The sequence below is a fragment of the Thalassophryne amazonica genome, chromosome 1 (assembly GCF_902500255.1).
Source record: "Thalassophryne amazonica chromosome 1, fThaAma1.1, whole genome shotgun sequence".
Classification (NCBI taxonomy): Eukaryota; Metazoa; Chordata; class Actinopteri; order Batrachoidiformes; family Batrachoididae; genus Thalassophryne; species Thalassophryne amazonica.
In genome coordinates, this window is record NC_047103.1 from 33,003,224 (window position 1) to 33,025,325 (window position 22,102).

At 41.7% G+C, this 22,102-nt stretch overlaps 1 protein-coding gene across 1 annotated transcript in view; it reads right to left on the reverse strand.

Annotated features, from left to right (window-relative positions):
• Positions 1–22,102, reverse strand: part of drosha (drosha ribonuclease III) — a 268,873-nt gene that overhangs the window by 71,365 nt on the left and 175,406 nt on the right. The window contains 2 exon segments of the mRNA XM_034167642.1: positions 313–454; positions 2,439–2,544. Coding sequence (XP_034023533.1) covers positions 313–454; positions 2,439–2,544 — 248 coding nt within the window.

Sequence of the window (22,102 nt, forward strand, 5' to 3'; positions counted from 1 at the left end):
TATGTGTGAAGTCGTGGCAGCTCGCATTAGAGGGACCTATAAAGAAAAGACCAAAAACATCAGTAATTATGTCCCTCCTGCTGCACGCACATGGGCTGGTTTCTAATGTCTTTAGAACAGAATGATTGCACTTGACAAGGAACAGAAGGGCCACATAGAAATCAATAATGCTTCTTGCTGTGTATTATATAAAAAGACATGCAAGAAAAGGTTGAATAGGAGGTCAAACACACAAACAGTATTTATTTCTTCTTTCTATTTCATATTTTTGCAAATGAATCAGACAGGAAAAAACAAAAAAACAAAACCTACACTCCAATAAGTCAGCCAGAGTCTTGGTCCGGAGTGCTATGGGACGCTTGGTTTTGTCATTGGTAATTGCAAATTCCTGCATGCCCAACTCCAACGCCACTTTAGCCTGGGTGCGGTTGTTGACCAGCGAACTGCGAAGAAGCTACAGACACAAATGCACATCATATATTCTTGTAAAGTAGCTTTCAGGGGGGAAAAAAACACCAGAGATACAAAAACAGCAAATGGTACCACACAAACACATATTTCTATTTCACCTAAACACATATTTCTATTTCATCCAAACACATATTTATGTTTCTGAGAAAATTCATATCATGAATACGATGTCTGTTTTGTTAAATGGCCTTCTGGAACTGAACTTTTTTTTTGGGGGGGGGGGGGGGGGGGGATTTAATCTATTTCTCAGGAATTTGTGTGCAGTCTTGCCAAAGGATCTGCAGACATGGACAAAACTGGTGCTCCAAATGGACTGGAGGGAGTCCTTCCACAACCACACCTTGAAAGCTGCTGAGGACTTTATCAGCATTACCAGCGGCCTGAGGAGGTGTTTCAAATTTAAGAATACTGTAAATATCATCCAGAGGATTTGTATTGCGTCGTTTGATGGAAATTCTAGGTGGTACAGGTGCTAAGAAAGCAGACTGTGATCTGCGGTCTAGTGACCTTTGACTTGCTTACAGAGGAATCAAAGCACTTTGTTTGTCCAAACCAACACCTCATCCTACATAAAGACTGCTCATTCTTGACATATGCCTCTGCCAGAAAAGAAAAATTTCCACAACTCTTCTTTAACCAAAAACCTACCTCTCCACCAAATATCAAGGAAATGCATGCAAGTCTTTTGGGATGCATTGCTGCTAAACAAACACACACACAAATGGGCCAAAAACATGACTTCCTTGAAGGGAGAGAAAAAAAAAAAATAGAAAGAAAAATCTGCGTGACCCAGCATTTGACAGGTTTCGCACACAGACCAACACCCTTCAATGAACTACTCACAAACACACAGAAACATCAAAATAAAACCCAGGTGGAATAATTAATCAAAGACAGAAATGGTAATGCAGAGTAACTGTTTCAGGCAGACTGCGCGGTGCGCTGTTAAATATTAAATTGCGACTGGGAGATTAGAGGATAACAACATGTTAGACGGAGTCAGGTGTATTTACGTCACTAAAAGTAACAACAAAAAACATCTTAAATATAGCTACAAGATGTAGAAAACAGCAAATGGATGGAATATGACTGTTTGAATTTGTCTTACTTTGATGGGTTCACCGCAACGGCGCCCAAACACACTCACCAGTTGAATGGGTGCTTTTTCCACAATTTGAAAGCCATTTCAGATGTGTTCCACTGTGACTTTTGGGTCCATATACTGCTGGAGCTCTTAGCCTCTTAAAGAGTGCTTTCTGGAAGCTTTTATACCAGAGATGTCATAGCGTCTAATAAATATCTAACTACAGAGGTTTATATACAGTTGCAGTTGAGAAAGTTTAATACTTCTAGCAGTTCGCTTCAGTCATCTGTAAAGAACTGCTGATGTTTGAAGGAAGAGAACATGTTATGCTAGCCTACACTGTCAAGATGAAGAAGAAGAAAAAGAAGAAGAAGAAAAAGGCATCTTCAAAGTATGAGCATTTGCTTTGTACCTGTGTTACAAACCCGACACACACAACTTTATTTTTCAGATACTTGACAGCTTCAGTAAAATGTGCCAACAAAGACATATTATTGAAAGAAGAAGAAGAAAAAAACCCCACACTGAACAATTTTGTCTCATGACAATACCCATCAGAAGAAGCACTGTAAACATACAGGCAGGTGGAGAGGGGTGGGAAGACAGAACTGCAGTGGAGGAGACTTATTTTGTGGAAACAGAAAGGTGAAAACCTGACTGGCACTTGGAGAGTCAAAAGATTGATGGGAAGAATGCAGAAAAAAAAAAGAATAGCAGTTCCAAGTAACATCAAGCAGCAGGAGCAGGAAGGCAAAACAGCAGGTTCAAAGATGCAAAATGTAGATGTACGACAGACGCAGAGGCCCGTGGGTGGGAACAGAGACTGTGAAGAGGGTGTGTGAGATAACAAACCCTCGGGGTGATTTAACAGATCTGATCTTACTGTTAAATGTCCTTCATGGTGGTCGGGGAAGTGGATGAAGAGGTACTCTGTGGCCACCAGCTGCATGATCGAGTCTCCCAGGAACTCCATCCTCTGGTTATGGCCTCTGGACAAGAGACGGACAGGAGTAAACAAAGCAAAGGATGATTGAAGGAAAAAATAGCAACAAGAGAAGATACAGCAGGGAAATGTGTTAGGTTAAAGTGTCAGTACACTTGAAATGAAGCAGAACTTTCAGAGCAAGAAGACAGTTTTGAAGAGCTGCAGCCACACAGATTCATGCCCTTAAGCCTCGTTCTCACTTTCACAGATATGCATCCCAGAAAATGACCATTTGAAAACTTGACTATACACTGCAAAGCCTTATAGCAGTGATTCTTCAAGTTTAGGCTGCTGGTGGGTTACAAAGGTCCTGCAGGTGGGCCAAGAGCGGTCATTAAGAATAGCTAAAAATATGTGATTTTCAGTTTGGTAATTAAAGCAGCTACATTGGAGTTGAAATGAACAACAACATCTGCTTGTAGTGTAAGTAAGTAAGTAAAGTTTATTTACATAGCACCTTTCTAGAGAAAACTGCAAAGTGCTTCACATAAGAACGTAGAAATTAAAAATAGCAGACACACAAAACAGATAAAACTAGGTAAAAGCCAGCCTATACAAATGCATCTTGCGCTTCACTTTAAATATTTCGATTGAGTCCACAGAACGTAGGCCCAAAGGCAATGCATTCCACATTTTAGGAGCCACCATCGCAAAAGCACAGTCCCCCCGGTCTTCAGTCTTGTCCTAGGCACAACCAACAGGCCCAGATCCGAAGGCCTCAGAGGCCTGCGTGTCACATACGGATGTAGTAGCTCGGCGATATAAAGTGGCATGTAACCATGTATCGCTTTAAAAATCAGGACCAAAATTTGAAATTGAAGTCTAAAATGGGTGGGGAGCCAGTGCAAAGTGGAACAAATCAGCATTACATATGACCTCTTTGATGCCCTCGTAAGAAGCCTTACAGCTGCATTCTGAGCCATTTGTAAGCGGTCCAGAAAGGACTTGCTAAGGCTAATAAACAGTGAATGACAATAATTCAGATGCGATGAGACAAACGCATGAATGATCATCTCCATCTTGACCCTAGACACAATCCTGCACAAATGGGCAATATTACGCAGATGAAAAAAGCAAGATTGTGCCAGGCGGGTAACATATGCTTAAAAAATGAGGGATTGATCCAACGTAACATCAAAATTCCTGACTGCTGAGCTAACAAAAGGGACCAGAGAACCAAGGTTCCCAACCACAGTGAGAATGAACCCTGTCAGGGGCACAAACAAGAACCTCAGTTTTTGCTGTGTTAAGGGACAAGTACTTAGCCACCATCCAGCCACCAATAACCTCAACACAGTGCTGAAGAGCAGAAACTCTAGAAACAGTTTGAGGAGTGAATGAAATATATAGCTGGATGTCATCTGCATAACAGTGGTAAGAAACCGCTTTAAAAGAGCTCAGGACATGACCAAGTGGGAGCAAATATAGAGGAAATAATATAGGTCCCAGAACAGAGCCTTAGGGCACATCACAGGATAACATGGAAAAGGAGGACATAAATTTATCAGGAGCAACAGTGAAAGTCCTGTGTGAAAGATAAGATAAAAACCAGTCCAGGGCAGACCCAGAAATACCCACCCAAGTCCTTAATCTCTCAATTATAAATAACCCCTTGATCAACCGTATAAAAAGCTGCAGAGAGATCCAAAAGGACAAGTACGGAACATCTCTGCTTATTAAAATATCGTTTGAAACTCTGAGAAGGTCAGTTTCCGTAGAGTGCAAGTGATGGAACCCAGTGTAGACAGAGAATAAATCTGACTGAACCCAGATCGCTCAGTGTCACAGTCCAACGTGCAAACCATGACACGCCCACCTCCGTAGCAGCTGACATTTTCCCTGTATCTCAGAAAATGGTTGACTGGGCCACACCACCATGATGCTGTATAACATACAGCAGCAAACTGTTTGTATTTGTGTCTGATCTGTCTAAAGAAAGCTGGCTGTAAAAGTGATAGTTAGGATTTACAAAAAATACTTACATTTGGTCTGTCCATTAACTTATGGCCTGTAAAAAGAGAGGGACTGTGTACAAAAATGGCTGTAATTCTTAAAATGAATAATGCAATGTTTCCTTTCAGTGAAGCACAAGAATCTACTTGCTAGTTTCAAGGTCTAAACCTTGACAGTGAACTGACAGAGCAGAGATTTTGTATTAATCAAAATAACTACTCCAAATGGCATTTATGACTCAAAATCCTGCAGCAGCAGCAGCAACTGCTGAGAAGACAGATCACCGAAACAACACCTAAAGAAGAAAGCGCGCGGGGGGGGGGGGGGGGGGGGTGTCATGTGCAAAACTTCGATCATGACATGGTGCTGAGGCGTTTTCATGAGCCTGCTGATATGCTTGCAACTTTAAGGAGGCAAGGTAGGAAGAAATAAGAAAAGAAAAAAAAGTTTGTTTTTTTTTCTTTTCTTTTCAGTGACATAGCAGGTGTGCTGAAAGCCACCAAGCCCGGAGACAAATCTGCCAGGCTTTTAGTTTAAAAAAAAAAAACAAAAACAGAAATCAACTAATGCGCATTTCGTGGATATTCATGGGTGAGAACAGCGGCACTGACAGACTGTGCGGCAACTTGGAGTCTGGCTGAAATAGCAACTCTTCTGAAAATGAATAATCATGCTTTTAAATATGAACAGAAACAAAACACCTGCTTAAAAAAACTAACAAAAGATCTGCAACCAAGCTCACAAAACTATATTATATATATATATATATACGTATATATATATACATATATATATATATACATATACATATATATATACACACACGTATATATATACATATATATACACACACGTATATATATACATATATATATACACACACACACACACACGAGGTCTGTCCAAAAAGTATCGTACCTTTTTATTTTTTTTCAAAAACTATATGGATTTAAATCACGTGTGATTACATCAGCCAAGCTTGAACCTTCGTGTGCATTCGCCTGTGGGCAGGCTTTGAGTGAGCACTGGTCAACCCCTCCCGTCGGATTTCTTTTGTCAATGAAATGGCTGACAGACTGCCGCTTTGCTCCATGAAACTGTTAGAGACAGGCAGTTGGAAACCATTCAATAGATTCAGATGGATATCGGTGAAGATTCTGTCGGTGTCACGCGGATTATAGACTTAAAACCTTTTTAAAGACGGCCCACAGCAGCAGAGGGCGCGCGGCGCGCCGAGCGGCCATTTGATAGGCTGGATCGACCAGATCATTTCTAAACTGAATGCTGTGTTGATCCGGGACATCATGTGACTACCACAGAAATGGAAACAGAGCTGGACATAGCACTTTTGCGGCACATTCCACTGTTACAGGAGATTTTGTAATGAAAGACGTGCGGAGGATTTCGCGCGTCGGCACGAAGCAGCTTAGGACGCGCAACAAAAAAACACCTCCGTCTTGGAAGTCTCACAAGACATGTTGGGGCATGTCCAGCTGTTACACAATTTCTCGGATACTCACTCGACTGAAAGCCATCGAAAGCCGTCTGAATCTTCTGAATGGTTTCAAACACGGAGGTGTTTTTTATTTTGGCTGCGCGTCCTGAGCAGCTCCATGCCGACGCGCGAAATCCTCCGCACGTCTTTCAGAGTGAATCTACAATAGGCAAGCAGGTTGGTGAGAATAAATCAACTGCGGGAGCAATTGTAAGAAAATGGAAGAAATACAAGACCACTGATAATCTCCCTCAATCTGGGGCTCCACGCAAGATGTCATCCCATGGGGTCAAAATGATCATGAGAATGGTGAACAAAAATCTCAGAACTTCACGGAGGGACCTGAAGAATGACCTGCAGAGAGCTGGGACCAAAGTAACAAAGGCTACACACTATGCAGAGAGGGACTCAAATCCTGCAGTGCTAGGCGTGTCCCCCTGCTTAAGCCAGTACGTGTCCAGGCCCGTCTGAAGTTTGCCAGAGAGCATATGGATGATCCCGAAGAGGACTGAGAGAATATCATTTGGTCAGATGAAACCAAAATAGAACTTTTTGGTAAAAACTCAACTAGTCGTGTTTGGAAGAAGAAGAATGCTGAGTTGCATTCCAAGAACACCAGAAGAGAAGAAGAGAAGGAGAAATTCGAACGTCGGGACGGAAGCTCAGGGCACAGAACAAAAAGCAACGCCGTGATGAAGCCTCACAGGACATGTTGTGGCATGTCCAGCTTGTCCACAATTTCTCGGATAGTCACACGACTGAAAAGCCACCGAAAGCCGTCTGAATTTTCCGAATGGTCCAAGAGCTGGGCATGTTAGGGCTTGTCCTGTGAGACCAACACGGAGGTGCTTTCGTCCCGTGCCATGAGCGGCTCCGTGGCGAATTTCTCTGCTCCTCTTTCCATTACAAAAACTCCTGTAACAGTGGAATGTGCCGAAAAAGTGCTATGTCCAGCTGTCTTGCCATTTCTCTGGTAGTCAGACGACGTCCCGAATCAACAAAGCGTTCACTTTGGAAATGATCTGGTCATTTGAGCCTGTCGATCTCCGCTTGGTGCGCAGCACGCCATCCGCCGCTGTGGGCGATCTTTAATCCAGTTGTAATTTAATCTGTGTGATCCCCATAAGATCTTCATCGAAAGCCATCTGAATTTTCCAAATGGTTTCCACTTGGCTGTCTCTCACACTTTCTGAAAAAATTTTGATGAAGCAAAGCAGCAGTTGATCAGCCAATTTCCTGACAATGAAAATCCGACAAGGGGGCTGGACCACTCCTCCCACAAGGCGTGCTCACAGGCGAATGACGCAACTGACAGGCGTGAAAAAACTCACGCATGCGCACGAAGGTTCAAGCTTGGCTGATGCAATCACACATGATTCAAATCCATATAGTTTTTGCAAAAAATATAAAGGTCCGTTACTTTTCTATCGGACCTCGTACAGTGATTGATACAGTGTTGCTGCGTGTTTTTCATTCCGGCTGATTGATTTCTCTTCTGTTCTCTGATCAAGGGTTTGGTGGATGATGAGTCTGCAGATGAGCACCACCGATAGCCCGAGAGATTATACCTGAAATTAACAGTTCTGGCAACAACCACTGTCTGGATGTCAATCACCGTCACTAGAGACTTGCGGTGATTTGAGACTGTGGGGTCTGGCGCCCCCTGGTGACCTGTGGGGTTCTCTGGGGACTGGAACATATGATGTGGTCACAGGGACCATAACTGTGAGCTCAATAAAAAAGTAAGTCCCTTCGGATGCTCCCTTGTTTGCACTCGGGTTCACCACAGCAGATCCAAGGTGGTTGAATTGGCACAGGTTTTATGCCAGATGCCCTTCCTGACGCAACTCCACATTACATGGAGAAATGTGGCAGGGGTGGGATTTGAACCTGGGACCTTCTGCACTGAAACCAAGTGCATTAACCACTTGGCCACCACCCCTGCTTATAACTGTGAGCTCACTGATGATGAGCTCAATGATGATCCCAATTTATGTTCTACTTCACGGGACCATGATCTTTATAGGCTGTTTGATTGGACAAATTAATGTGAACACTGGACTTCATGAGTAATTGGATGCTTAGCTGCATCTTCTCTGTCTTGCCTTTTTGACAGCTCTTTGTTGTACTTTGTTTAATTTGTTAATTTATTATTGGTAATATAGCCACAGCAGATAGTCACCCTAATGAATCTGGTCTACTTGAGGTTTCTTCCTACAATCAAGAAACTACTGACTGAGATTTTCTTCACCACTGTTAAGATCAGTGGTGGGCAAAGCTAACCAAAATGTTAGCTTCAATAATCGTTAATCAACTAACTGATTTAGCTTTTATAACGCTAAACCGATAAACCACCAAAACATTTGGTGGAAGCTACAGCTAACTGCTAACTTTCAGTATTGTCTCCAGTACACTCTCAGCTACTGACAAGCTGGTATTGAGTTCAAGCACTGCCAATGCTCCTGAATAAAATCAAACATGATCACAAACCCAACACAACCAACAAGCCAGGGCTTCAGTCTTTGTGTGCTCTGCCCACTGCTGTAAGAAAGAGTCATCTTCCATTCACAGTGTACAGCGGTCCAGCTGTGAGGCAGATGTATTTAATGTAGTTAAAATATCGGGATTAATTTGGTTTATAAATCAAAACCATAAGTCAGACCTGCTTTCCTTTTGAGGACTTCAGCCTCACAGCTGTACCACTGTATGCTGTAAAGGGAAATGACTTTTGTTATTTGACTGGTATTTGACTGCTATTAGACTGGTGGTTGGCTCTCACTGCGGTATTGTATCCCTTCCTGTTCCGGAGCACAGCGGTGTTTTGCTGTATCTGTTAGCTGTTAATCTGCGCAGTTAGATTGATCTAGTTACGTAGATAACGATTTGTTTCACAGTGTAATCTTCACGTGCCTTAACTAAAGCACTCCCTCTGCTGAATCACCTCTAAATTATTTACACATTATTCACTTTGTGTGTTTTTAGGAATCCGCTAGCTTAGCGCAGCTACTAGCTCTTAGCCGGTTTAGCATGGCGGCTTCTCCTGTCTCTCCCGCACTTTTCTGCTCTGGGTGTGAAATGTTTAGTTATTCCTTGGCCTCCTTTAGCAGTAATGGTACTTGTAATAAGTGTAGCTTATTCGTAGCTTTGGAGACCAGGCTGGGCGAATTGGAGACTCGGCTCCGCACCGTGGAAAATTCTACAGCTAGCCAGGCCCCTGTAGTCGGTGCGGACCAAGGTAGCTTAGCCGCGTTGGTTTCCCTCTGGTAGATCCCGAGCAGCCGGGAAAGCAGGCCGACTGGGTGACTGTGAGGAAGAAGCATAGCCCTAAACAGAAGCCCCGTGTACACCATCAACCCGTTCACATTTCTAACCGTTTTTCCCCACTCGTCGACACACCCGCCGAGGATCAAACTCTGGTTATTGGCGACTCTGTTTTGAGAAATGTGAAGTTAGCGACACCAGCAACCATAGTCAATTGTCTTCCGGGGGCCAGAGCAGGCGACATTGAAGGAAATTTGAAACTGCTGGCTAAGGCTAAGCGTAAATTTGGTAAGATTGTAATTCACGTCGGCAGTAATGACACCCGGTTACGCCAATCGGAGGTCACTAAAATTAACATTGAATCGGTGTGTAACTTTGCAAAAACAATGTCGGACTCTGTAGTTTTCTCTGGGCCCCTCCCCAATCGGACCGGGAGTGACATGTTTAGCCGCATGTTCTCCTTGAATTGCTGGCTGTCTGAGTGGTGTCCAAAAAATGAGGTGGGCTTCATAGATAATTGGCAAAGCTTCTGGGGAAAACCTGGTCTTGTTAGGAGAGACGGCATCCATCCCACTTTGGATGGAGCAGCTCTCATTTCTAGAAATCTGGCCAATTTTCTTAAATCCTCCAAACCGTGACTATCCAGGGTTGGGACCAGGAAGCAGAGTTGTAGTTTTACACACCTCTCTGCAGCTTCTCTCCCCCTGCCATCCCCTCATTACCCCATCCCCGCAGAGATCAATCACTAATGATTAAATGCAGAGTGGTGCCTACAGAGCAAAAGGAGAAAGAAACACTCAGTGCATCATGGGAAAGTTTTAAGCCTAATCTTAAAAGTAGAGAGGGTGTCTGTCTCCCTGATCTGAATTGGGAGCTGGTTCCACAGGAGAGGAGCCTGAAAGCTGAAGGCTCTGCCTCCCATTCTACTCTTACAAACCCTAGGAACTACAAGTAAGCCTGCAGTCTGAGAGCGAAGCGCTCTATTGGGGTGATATGGTACTATGAGGTCCCTAAGATAAGATGGGACCTGATTATTCAAAACCTTATAAGTAAGAAGAAGAATTTTAAATTCTATTCTAGAATTAACAGGAAGCCAATGAAGAGAGGCCAATATGGGTGAGATATGCTCTCTCCTTCTAGTCCCCGTTAGTACTCTAGCTGCAGCATTTTGAATTAACTGAAGGCTTTTCAGGGAACTTTTAGGACAACTTGATAATAATGAATTACAATAGTCCAGCCTAGAGGAAATAAATGCATAAATTAGTTTTTCAGCATCACTCTGAGGCAAGACCTTTCTAATTTTAGAGATATTGCGTAAATGCAAAAAAGCAGTCTTACATATTTGTTTAATATGCGCTTTGAATGACATATCCTGATCAAAAATGACTCCAAGATTTCTCACAGTATTACTAGAGGTGAGGGTAATGCCATCCAGAGTAAGGATCTGGTTAGACACCATGTTTCTAAGATTTGTGGGGCCAACTACAATAACTTCAGTTTTATTTGAGTTTAAAAGCAGGAAATTAGAGGTCATCCATGTCTTTATGTCTGTAAGACAATCGTGCAGTTTAGCTAATTGGTGTGTGTCCTCTGGCTTCATGGATAGATAAAGCTGGGTATCATCTGCATAACAATGAAAATTTAAGCAATGCCATCTAATAATACCGCCTAAGGGAAGCATGTATAAAGTGAATAAAATTGGTCCTAGCACAGAACCTTGTGGAACTCCATAATTAACCTTAGTCTGTGAAGAAGATTCCCCATTTACATGAACAAATTGTAATCTATTAGATAAATATGATTCAAACCACCGCAGCGCAGTGCCTTTAATACCTATGGCATGCTCTAATCTCTGTAATAAAATTTTATGGTCAACAGTATCAAAAGCAGCACTGAGGTCTAACAGAACAAGCACAGAGATGAGTCCACTGTCTGAGGCCATAAGGAGATCATTTGTAACCTTCACTAATGCTGTTTCTGTACTATGATGAATTCTAAAACCTGACTGAAACTCTTCAAATAGACCATTCCTCTGCAGATGATCAGTTAGCTGTTTTACAACTACCCTTTCAAGAATTTTTGAGAGAAAAGGAAGGTTGGAGATTGGCCTATAATTAGCTAAGATAGCTGGGTCAAGTGATGGCTTTTTAAGTAATGGTTTAATTACTGCCACCTTAAAAGCCTGTGGTACATAGCCAACTAATAAAGATAGATTGATCATATTCAAGATCGAAGCATTAAATAATGGTAGGGCTTCCTTGAGCAGCCTGGTAGGAATGGGGTCTAATAGACATGTTGATGGTTTGGATGAAGTAACTAATGAAAATAACTCAGACAGAACAATCGGAGAGAAAGAGTCTAACCAAATACCGGCATCACTGAAAGCAGCCAAAGATAATGATATGTCTTTGGGATGGTTATGAGTAATTTTTTCTCTAATAGTTAAAATTTTATTTGCAAAGAAAGTCATGAAGTCATTACTAGTTAAAGTTAAAGGAATACGCCATTTCCTCTCCAACTTACGGGTTATCTGCTTTAAGCTGCGAGTTTGTGAGTTATACCACGGAGTCAGGCACTTCTGATTTAAAGCTCTCTTTTTCAGAGGAGCTGCATCCAAAGTTGTCTTCAATGAGGATGTAAAACTATTGATGAGATACTCTATCTCACTTACAGAGTTTAAGTAGCTACTCTGCACTGTGTTGGTATAAGGCATTAGAGAACATAAAGAAACCTAGTTACAGTGCTTTCTGAAAGACTTCTAGTGTAATGAAACTTATTCCCCACTGCTGGGTAGTCCATTAGAGTAAATGTAAATGTTATTAAGAAATGATCAGACAGAAGGGAGTTTTCAGGGAATACTGTTAAGTCTTCAATTTCCATACCATAAGTCAGAACAAGATCTAAGATATGATTAAAGTGGTGGGTGGACTCATTTACATTTTCAGCAAAGCCAACTGAGTCTAATAATAGATTAAATGCAGTGTTGAGGCTGTCATTCTCAGCATCTGTGTGGATGCTAAAATCGCCCACTATAATTATCTTATCTGAGCTAAGCACTAAGTCAGACAAAAGGTCTGAAAATTCACAGAGAAACTCACAGTAACGACCAGGAGGACGATAGATAACAAATAAAACTGGTTTTTGGGACTTCCAATTTGGATGGACAAGACTAAGAGTCAAGCTTTCAAATGAATTAAAGCTCTGTCTGGGTTTTTGATTAATTAATAAGCTGGAATGGAAGATTGCTGCTAATCCTCCGCCTCGGCCCGTGCTACGAGCATTCTGGCAGTTAGTGTGACTCGGGGGTGTTGACTCATTTAAACTAACATATTCATCCTGTTGTAACCAGGTTTCTGTAAGGCAGAATAAATCAATATGTTGATCAATTATTATATCATTTACTAACAGGGACTTAGAAGAGAGAGACCTAATGTTTAATAGACCACATTTAACTGTTTTAGTCTGTGGTGCAGTTGAAAGTGCTATATTATTTTTTCTTTTTGAATTTTTATGCTTAAATAGATTTTTACTGGTTGTTGGTGGTCTGGGAGCAGGCACTGTCTCTACGGGGATGGGGTAATGAGGGGATGGCAGGGGGAGAGAAGCTGCAGAGAGGTGTGTAAGACTACAACTCTGCTTCCTGGGCCCAACCCTGGATAGTCACGGTTTGGAGGATTTAAGAAAATTGGCCAGATTTCTAGAAATGAGAACTGCTCCATCCAAAGTGGGATGGATGCCGTCTCTCCTAACAAGACCAGGTTTTCCCCAGAAGCTTTGCCAATTATCTATGAAGCCCACCTCATTTTTTGGACACCACTCAGACAGCCAGCAATTCAAGGAGAACATGCAGCTAAACATGTCACTCCCGGTCCAATCGTAGAAGATCATAACTTTTCCGTTGGATGAGAGTGGTGCTGGCTCGTGCTCCCAGACATGTTCTTTGACTTCCATCTCCAGTTCCTTGCAGACCTTCCAGTGGAGATATTGACAGATCTTGTTGTGTCTGGATGTATAATGCCCATCTGCCATGATGGTGGGTAAGGTTAGACCTTACCATCATGAAGCACCTTGGTGCAACTGATGATGTGATTTGGCACTATATAAACAAACTGAACTGAACGACAGTGTACAGCCTGCTCAGATGTTGTCATGGATATGTCATGTCACATTTCGGAGCTCCACACCCACTGTAGACTTTAAAAACATAATGTTGCTATGTTATGTTTAGATGTAATGTAATTTATATGGACCCAAAGTTTATCACTACTACCAACTACCATACAATCAATAATGTTTAAGAAGTAGCAACTGAGGCAGTGTTAAGGGAATCAATATTTCATTCAAGGAATCCTGTCATCTGGACTAACAAATCCAGTCACTGGTTGTGTCAAATACACAGGGCCATCTAGCATATCACATATCGGATTAAATCTTTTGTGGCAAAATGGCTGAATTAATAAACTGGTCAAGCTTTGTACTGAAAACGCCAACAACTCTGTTTCTACATGGAACTGACAAATATGATTTTATGAAAACAGTCTGATCATCTCCCCTTGAGAATGTCATACTGGAATTATTTTTGTTAGTGCACATCTTCACATGTGCTAATATTGTGTGTAGTTTGACTGAAATCGATCTATCCCTTTAGGAGTTGCGCTTCCCTTTTTCCACATTTTGTTAAGTTACAGCCTTATTTCAAAATGTATTAAATTAATTTTTTTAAGTCAAATTTCTACACACAATATCGCTTAATGACAATGTGAAAAAAAACTTTTTATTTTTATTTTTGCAAATTAATTAAAAATAAAAAGTAAGAAATCACATGTAGTTTATGTCCCATGAAGCTCAAAATTGAGGTCAGGTGCATCTAGGTGAGCTAAATCCTCGAGATGTTTCTACAGCTTAATTTGGAGATGATTAATTTGATTGGACATAATTTGGAAAGGCACACACCTGTCTAAAGAAAGTCAGGCGTGTGCCTTTCTTTCCCACAGTTGACAGTGCACGTCCAACCACAAACCAAGCATGAAGTCAAATGAATTGTCCGTAGACCTCGGAGACAGGATTGTCTAGAGGAACAAATCTGGAGAAGGGCTAAGAAAATTTCTGCTGCTTTGAAGGTTCCCAATGAGCACAGTGACCTCCATCATCCATAAATGGAAAAAGCTTAGACTCATCAGGACTCTTCCTAGACCTGGCCACCTGTCTAAACTGAGCAATTTTGGGAGAAGGGCCTTCATCAAGGAGGTGACCAAGAACCCAATGATCACTGTCAGAGCTCCAGCATTCCTTTGTGGAGAGAGGAGAAACTTACAGAGGACAACCATCTCTGCAGCAATCCACCAATCAGGCCTGTATGGTAGAGTGGCCAGACGGCACATGGCAGCCCGGCTGGAGTTTGCAAAAAGGCACCTGAAGGACTCTTAGACTAGGAGAAAATATTCTGTGGTCGGATGACACAAACATTGAACTCTTTGGCGTGAATGCCAAGTGTCATGTTTGGTGGAAACCAGGCACCGCTTGTTACATAGCCAATACTATCTCTACAGTGAAGAATGGTGGTGGCACATGCTGTGGGGATGTTTTTCAGCAGCAGGAACTGGGAGACTAGTCAGGATTGAGGGAAAGATGAATTCAGCAATGTACAGCGACATCCTGGATGAAAACCTGCTCCAGAGTGCTCTTGACCTCAGACTGGGGTGACGGTTCATCTTTCAGCAGGACAATGATCCTCAGCACACAACCAGAGTTGCTTCAGGACAACTCTGTGAATGTCCTTGAGTGATCCAGCCAGAGCCCAGACTTGAATCCAATTGATCGTCTCTGGAGAGATCTGAAAATGGCTGTGCATGGACACTCCACATCCAACCTGATGGAGCTTGAGAGGTGCTGCAGAGAGGAATGAGCAAAACTTCCCCCATATAGGTGCACCAAGCTTGTGGCATCATATTCAAAAGACCTGGGGCTGTAACTGCTGCCAAAGGTGGATCAACAAAGTATTGAGCAAAGGGTGTGAATACTTATGGACATATGATTTCTTAGTGGTTATATTTTTAATAAATTTGCAAAAAAAAAAAAGAAGATGTCATTATGGGATGTTGTGAGTAAGAAAAAAATACTTCATTTTGGAATAAGGCTGTAACATAATAAAATGTGGAAAAGTGAAGCACCGTGAACACTTTGCATGAGGTAAACGACTCTGGAATACCCACAAGAGCGCCTGTCAAATTCTTAACCACAATAAAGCAGTGGGCATTGCACTTAATTTAAAAAAAAAAAAAAAAAAATCAACCTCCAAACAATTACTATAAAAGGTTTCGGCAGCACTGCAATAATGCACTCAAGCCTCCTGCCTTTCTCCTCATCAGTGAACGGCAGGGACCGCACTGTAGCGTCCTGTACAGTGCTAGACGGAGCAACAGGAGGGAGGTACTCTACTGCCTCTCCTGTAATGGCCATTAATTAAACAGAATTATAGATTAGCACTGCAGATGCTGGCTCGAGCTGTGCCAGGCACGCAGGAAGTGCTGGGGTGGGAGACGTCAGAGGAAGCTATTCAAGCAGGGCGGTATGGACAGTATCAAAGCACATATACAGCTGCCGATATCTGAGTCTCACAGCAGTGGAATGACCCAGTCTGAATATCGGTGAAGATGAGAGAGTGTGCAGGTAGAAGAGGAGAAGAAACCAGGCAACATCAAAAAGAAAAAGAGGGAGGGAAAAAAAAAGTCCAGTTTCTTGTGCATCTGCAGAACAAATGATCTGCTGAAATCAGTGGCAACTACAAAAATAGCATGTGACAGCTGTATTCACATGTCTGCAGCAGACTGTTTTCTTGCCAAATGATCCCACAATTATTTTTTACAGAACCCAGTAGAAATGATTTGCCAAATATCAGTTTTAAAGAATGAAGTATAATGAATCCAAGCGGTTACATTTTACATAGATTATTTTACTGATTCCATGTCGGATGATTATTTTTCTGTGGTGCCGACGTTTCTGAGAAGAGCACAATGCAGCCATGCTTATTTGAAACTGTAAAAACCACAGGTCAATACAGACTTTGAATGCATCACCATGAAACATCACCAGACCACAAACAGTTTAGTTATTATTGCACTAAAATGCTCAAAATGCATGATGTGTGGAAAAACAAACAAACAAACAAACAAACAAATAAAACCAAACTGATTTTAACAGTGTGCCAGAATGAACTGCATGGGAGTCGGAAAGATACTCTATTTGTTTCTTTGTTCAGTTTAATGTCCAGGAAAATGTTCTAAACAAAATGCACTCAATTAATAAAAGAACAAGAGCAAGCCAAGATTTCTGACGTCCGCCAAGGGTTGACAAGGACTCAAAATAACAGAAATGTGATAGATTCACATCGTGACCAAGACTTTACCTGGATCTGGATTCCACAACACAATGCAATAATTGCATACTGATCTAGAATGGTCCGACTGATCTTCCTGATCTTGGTTTTACATAGTGATGTTGTATCCGTGAAGTAGTTTTAACGTAATAGTAAAATGCCTGTAAAGTGAAATCCTGATCCAAAATCTGGATCCAGATCCACATCACATCTAAAATTTAATGGGGTCTTCCAAGGTAAAACATCAATGTGTGATGAAAATCTGTAAAGTAGTTTTGACGTAATCCTCAAAATGTGACAAAGTGAAGCGTACAAATTGAAATCCTGACCCAGAATCTAGATCTGAATCACCTCCAAAATTTAATGGAGCCTTCCATGGCCTAATATGTACCTGTGGTGAAAATGTCATCAAAATCCTTGCAGTAGTTTTGATGTAACAGACAGACAAATAAATAAATGCCGATGATTTTATTACATCCTTGGCAGACGTAATAAATGCCAGTACGCTACAACAATGCACAAAAATCCTGAATTAAAGAGCTGATAATACAGAAAATGTGTGACTTATAATCCAGTGCGACTTACATACTCTGGAAAACACAGTAAAGCTAAACGTTTGTGCTACTTATGCATACTGACCATTTCATTTCAACGCCATCGTGGTAGTGTGCAGAGGCAAAATTACAACAAACACACGTGGACCTGACTGTACATACCTAGAAATGCCAAATAAATTCTTAAATATATAACTGATTAATAGGAAGAGAGGGATTTTATAAAAAAAAAAAAACCTCCAAAATGGCATTTGAGACATGTCTGACATATACCTGAAGGAAACACAACAACGAGCACAGGGACGAAAGATATGAAGGGACAGTGAGAAAACGTTTATTTTTCTTCAAAGCATTGCATAGGCCAAAGAGCGGACTCATTAGGAGGGATGGGACACTGCTGGTGAACAGTCCCACACTGACAAAAATAACAGAGCTTTTTAATGAAGCTCTCTGGCACAACACACACACACACACACACACACACACACACACACACACACACACACACACACACAAAAATAAAAAAATAAAAATGCACAGAGCAGAAGCAGCGATAAACGGAACAGAAAAGCTAAAGCAGAGAAACGGGCTGTCGGGAGCCTAAAAGAGCCCGTCCTACTCTCAGGCACAACACGCGGTACATGTGAACACACGTGTTATCACGTCTGACGCACGTCGCCACAAAATCTATTGTGTGTGAGCTGAGAAGCGACTGTGGCGGGGAACGCACTAGGAAAGCGTCGCGTGCGAGCTAATTTCATGTCCAATAGGAGGCAAAACTGTGTAACAATGAGAAATGAAGAGAAAGATCAGAAGAGATAGGAGGCAAAAGGAGAGACGGAGTGGCTCAAAGAGGAATACTGTGCCAAGCGGAACAAAAAGCCGTCCCTTATTCACTTCAGTGGCACAGGCACAATGCTCCAGTAAGGTGGGGGAAATTGAACTAAAGTGTGAATGCGAGGTCTTTATTTGCCTTTGACTTTGATCTAAAATACCTTTTACAGTCTCTTCTGAAGAGGCTGAGAGAGGCAGCCCATTCCAAAAGAGGAGCACTCTCCTCACTGTAAGGCCATCTTCTCAACTGATTTTTTTTTTTTAAAATAATGCCCTTGTTTCACACATAAGCAAGAGTCTAATTAAAAGTTAGTTCCTGTTACTGTGGGAAGAGTTCTTAAGAGGGGCCGCGTGGAACAGCCCTCATGTATATCTACTCGAAAAACCCTCTGTGACGTCACCCATAGGTTTTCTCAAGACCAGGTTCGAAGTTAAAATAGTGCGCCGCTCGATGCACCCATCTTGGCAGTGCCTGACTGTGTCTAACTCCTGGCGAGCAGATTAATTTGTAAAGAGGAGGTGCGTGGTCATAATCTGGGGGGGGGATGAATGAAGTTTAAATATGCCCCCACCTCGTAGCTGGATGTGGGTATTAAAACTATGACCGGAATATTGCCTCAGTAACCGTGGCTCCATTCGTGACGCTAATGTCACCAAGCTATCGATATAACTGAGTTTTTGAGAACTGCCTACTCAGAATCAACTTTATTGCCAAGCACATTTTCAGATATAAGGAATTTGATTTGATGTACAATAATAAACATAAGCAGGGAATAAAACCAGCACTGTAAATTAAGTAGAAATATAGGTTTACCTAAAAACTGGACAGCTATGAAAAGAGAGAGCTTTGCCATACAGTACCATATAGGTTGCATTCCTGAATGATTGAGGTAAAAGATGCACAAGACATATTCAGTGACTTTGAAATGTTCATGTATTCATCCCCGAACTCATCAAAAGAAAACCGACTGCAAAATAAACTTGTATTAAAAATAATCCTTCCATTAATTTTGTCCAATTACTTGTAGGCTTTGACCAGACAGACACCAAATATACAAATGGCCATAACTTCTAAATGGTTACTGTGACATTTGTGACAATACCTCTGAATTAAAGCTGAAATTCTACACTACAAGCACATCTTGATTGGTTCATTTCCAATCCATTGTGGTGGGGATTACACAAACTGTCACTGTCCAAATACTTATGGACCAGACTAGGGGGACAAATGTTATCTTAAAAGCTAATTCTTGTCTAAGCTCAGGTCTTAGCAGGTCAAAATGATGAAGTCAAATCAAGGCTGGGAGCATGAAATGGCTCATTCTGGCTAAACCCAGGAAGTTATTGAAATCCTGGATCTAGGGCTGAAACGTTTAGTCGAGTAACTCAAATTATTCAATTACAAAAAATATTTGAGGCAAATTCTGTGCCTTGAAGCTCCGTTTAACATTGTAGTACATATGCCAGGCCTGTGTGGCACCGCATTGTCCGCAGAAAAAAAAAAACAGAAGAAAACTAGAGCATGCGCACAAGCCAGTTCTTACATGGCTTGTGTGCATGCTCTAGTTTCTGTAGCACCAAAACCTACTGCTTTCCAACGCGACACAAAAGAGTAAAATAAAGCCTTTGAAGGAAAAGAGGGTCCACGCTTATCATCTGAAATGACTAAATTAAGTACTTTTATTTATTTTCGGAAATGCACTCCGTTCTCAAAACGGTACATGAAAAGCCAACAGCGCTCGCCTTTGCAGACGTACAGCAGGACACACTGCTGCCTCATCAGGGCTCATAACATCACATCTTAAGTTCAGAGTCCGTTGTATGTGTCCCCCCCCCGCCAAAATTGCCAGTACTCAGAAACATACTTAAACATCCCTTGTTTATTGTTTCAGCATTCTAAAGAGACAGAGCAAGGAGGGAGAGAGTGCTTCATGAACCGTTTTGAGAACAGAGCGCATTTTCAAAAATAAATAAAAATACTTAATTTAGTTCTTTAGTACTTCATTTCATTTGGAGTCAGTCTGGGTAAATCACTGCACCCCTTCCAGACCCCAGCTGTCCACAGGCTGTGCTCATGTTCAGGTGCAGCCTGACTGACTGAGGATTAGACCGACCGCCTGCACTTACGGTCTGAACTCCTGACACCAGGAAAGATCCAAAACTTGTAAAGATGTAAAAAAAAATAAAATAATAATTACCCATGAAAACAGAAAGGGATGCACTAAATTTGACAATCTGCGTGATGGCACAGCGACATTGTGTCATTGCTTAGGGAGAGCCCTGGACTACTGATGTTGTTTAAAAATGCAAAAGTACTTTTTATCCGATTACTTCATTAATCGCCACAAAAATTGATAGAATATTCAATTACTAAAATAATGAATAGCTGCACTCCTATCTGGGACTATCACAAAAACAGGAATTCCTCGCTTTGTGTCGTTCAGATTCAACAGAAATCACGGCGTCATCCGCAAAGTCAAGGACAGCAAATCATCCCTCACCAATAATAAGCACCTACCGTATTTTCCGGACTATAACTCGCACTTTTTTACATGTTTTGGCAGGGGGTGCGACCTATACTGCAGTGCGACTTATAAATGAAAAATATACCGGTAGATTCTCAATTAATTTATCGTAATAAAACAATTTTACGTGACAGAGTCGCTCTATGTTTTAAAATGGCCACCGGAAACGGAAATGCAATGCATCATGGGCACTGCAGTATGGTAGCCATCCTATAGGTCACGTTGGTCACGATAACCAATCAGAGAACAGAACATTGGACGCGTATTCCTCACTTCACCCAGACAGTGACTGTGAAACAGCATGTGAAGCAGACGAACACGGTGTTTATTCCGGGAGGGCTAACAAAACAGCTTCAACCCTTGGATATCAGTGTGAGCAGAGTTGACGCTGAGAGCTGCGTGGGAGCAATGGGTAAGCGACGACGGAGGATTAGCGTCTGCACTTGGAAGGAGCTGGCTTCGACACCACAGGGAGGTCATGAGCTGCGCAGGTAGGTGCTGCATGGTTCGGCTCGCAATGTGGTCCGCAAAATACAAACATCCGTAGGTAAAATGCAGCTCACGAGAGGGCACTCAAGGCTTGTGTGACTGTTCCTGCGACTTCTGACTACCATAGAAAAATAAAAATTTCAACATTACTGATAACTTAAGACAACGGAGAAGGCCAGAAAAAAATGCCACCAAAAAGAAAAGCATACTCTGCAGATTACAAGTTGCGACTGGTGAAATATGCATCCGAAAACAGTAATCGAGCAGCAGAGAGAGAGTTTGGAGTGAGTGAGAAACTTGTGAGGGACTGGAGGAAAGCGGAGGTTACTCTAACCACCATGAACAAAAAAAAAAAAGCTAATTGAGGGCTAAAAGCTAGATGGCCACAGTTAGAGGAACGAGTCCGCACATGGGTGCTCGAACAACGTGCAGATATTATCATCATAATATCATAATATTATCATCTGAACTTTCATGTTAAGTTAACATACCAGTATGTCCATGCAACTTATACTCCAGTGCGACTTATCTATGGTTTATTTTTCATTATAATGGATAAAGTGGCTGGTGCGACTTATACTCCGGTGCGACTTATAGTCCGGAAAATACGGTAATTTGCTGGTTTCCATAATCTGGCTCAACACCCAGTCCATGCAAGCATTGAACATGGTTAGAGACAGAACAAATCCCTGGTGAATGGCAGTTTCTTTTGCCACTCTGGACAATGTAGTGACAAAAGCTGCAAAAAGTTACAGTTGTATGCAAAAGTTTGGGCACCTGATAATTTTCATGATTTTCCTTCATAAATCATTGGTTATTTGGATCAGCAATTTCAGTTAAATATATTATATAGCAGACAAACACTGATATTTGAGAAGTGAAATGAAGTTTATAGGATTTACAGTAAGTATGTAATAATTCTTTAAACAAAATTAGGCAGGTGCATAAATTTGGGCACCCCAACAGAAAAAATACAACAATATTTAGTAGATCCTCATTTAGCAGAAACAGCAGCCCCTAAATGCTTCCTATCGCTTCCAATGAGAGTCTGGATTCTGGCTGAAGGTATTTTGGAC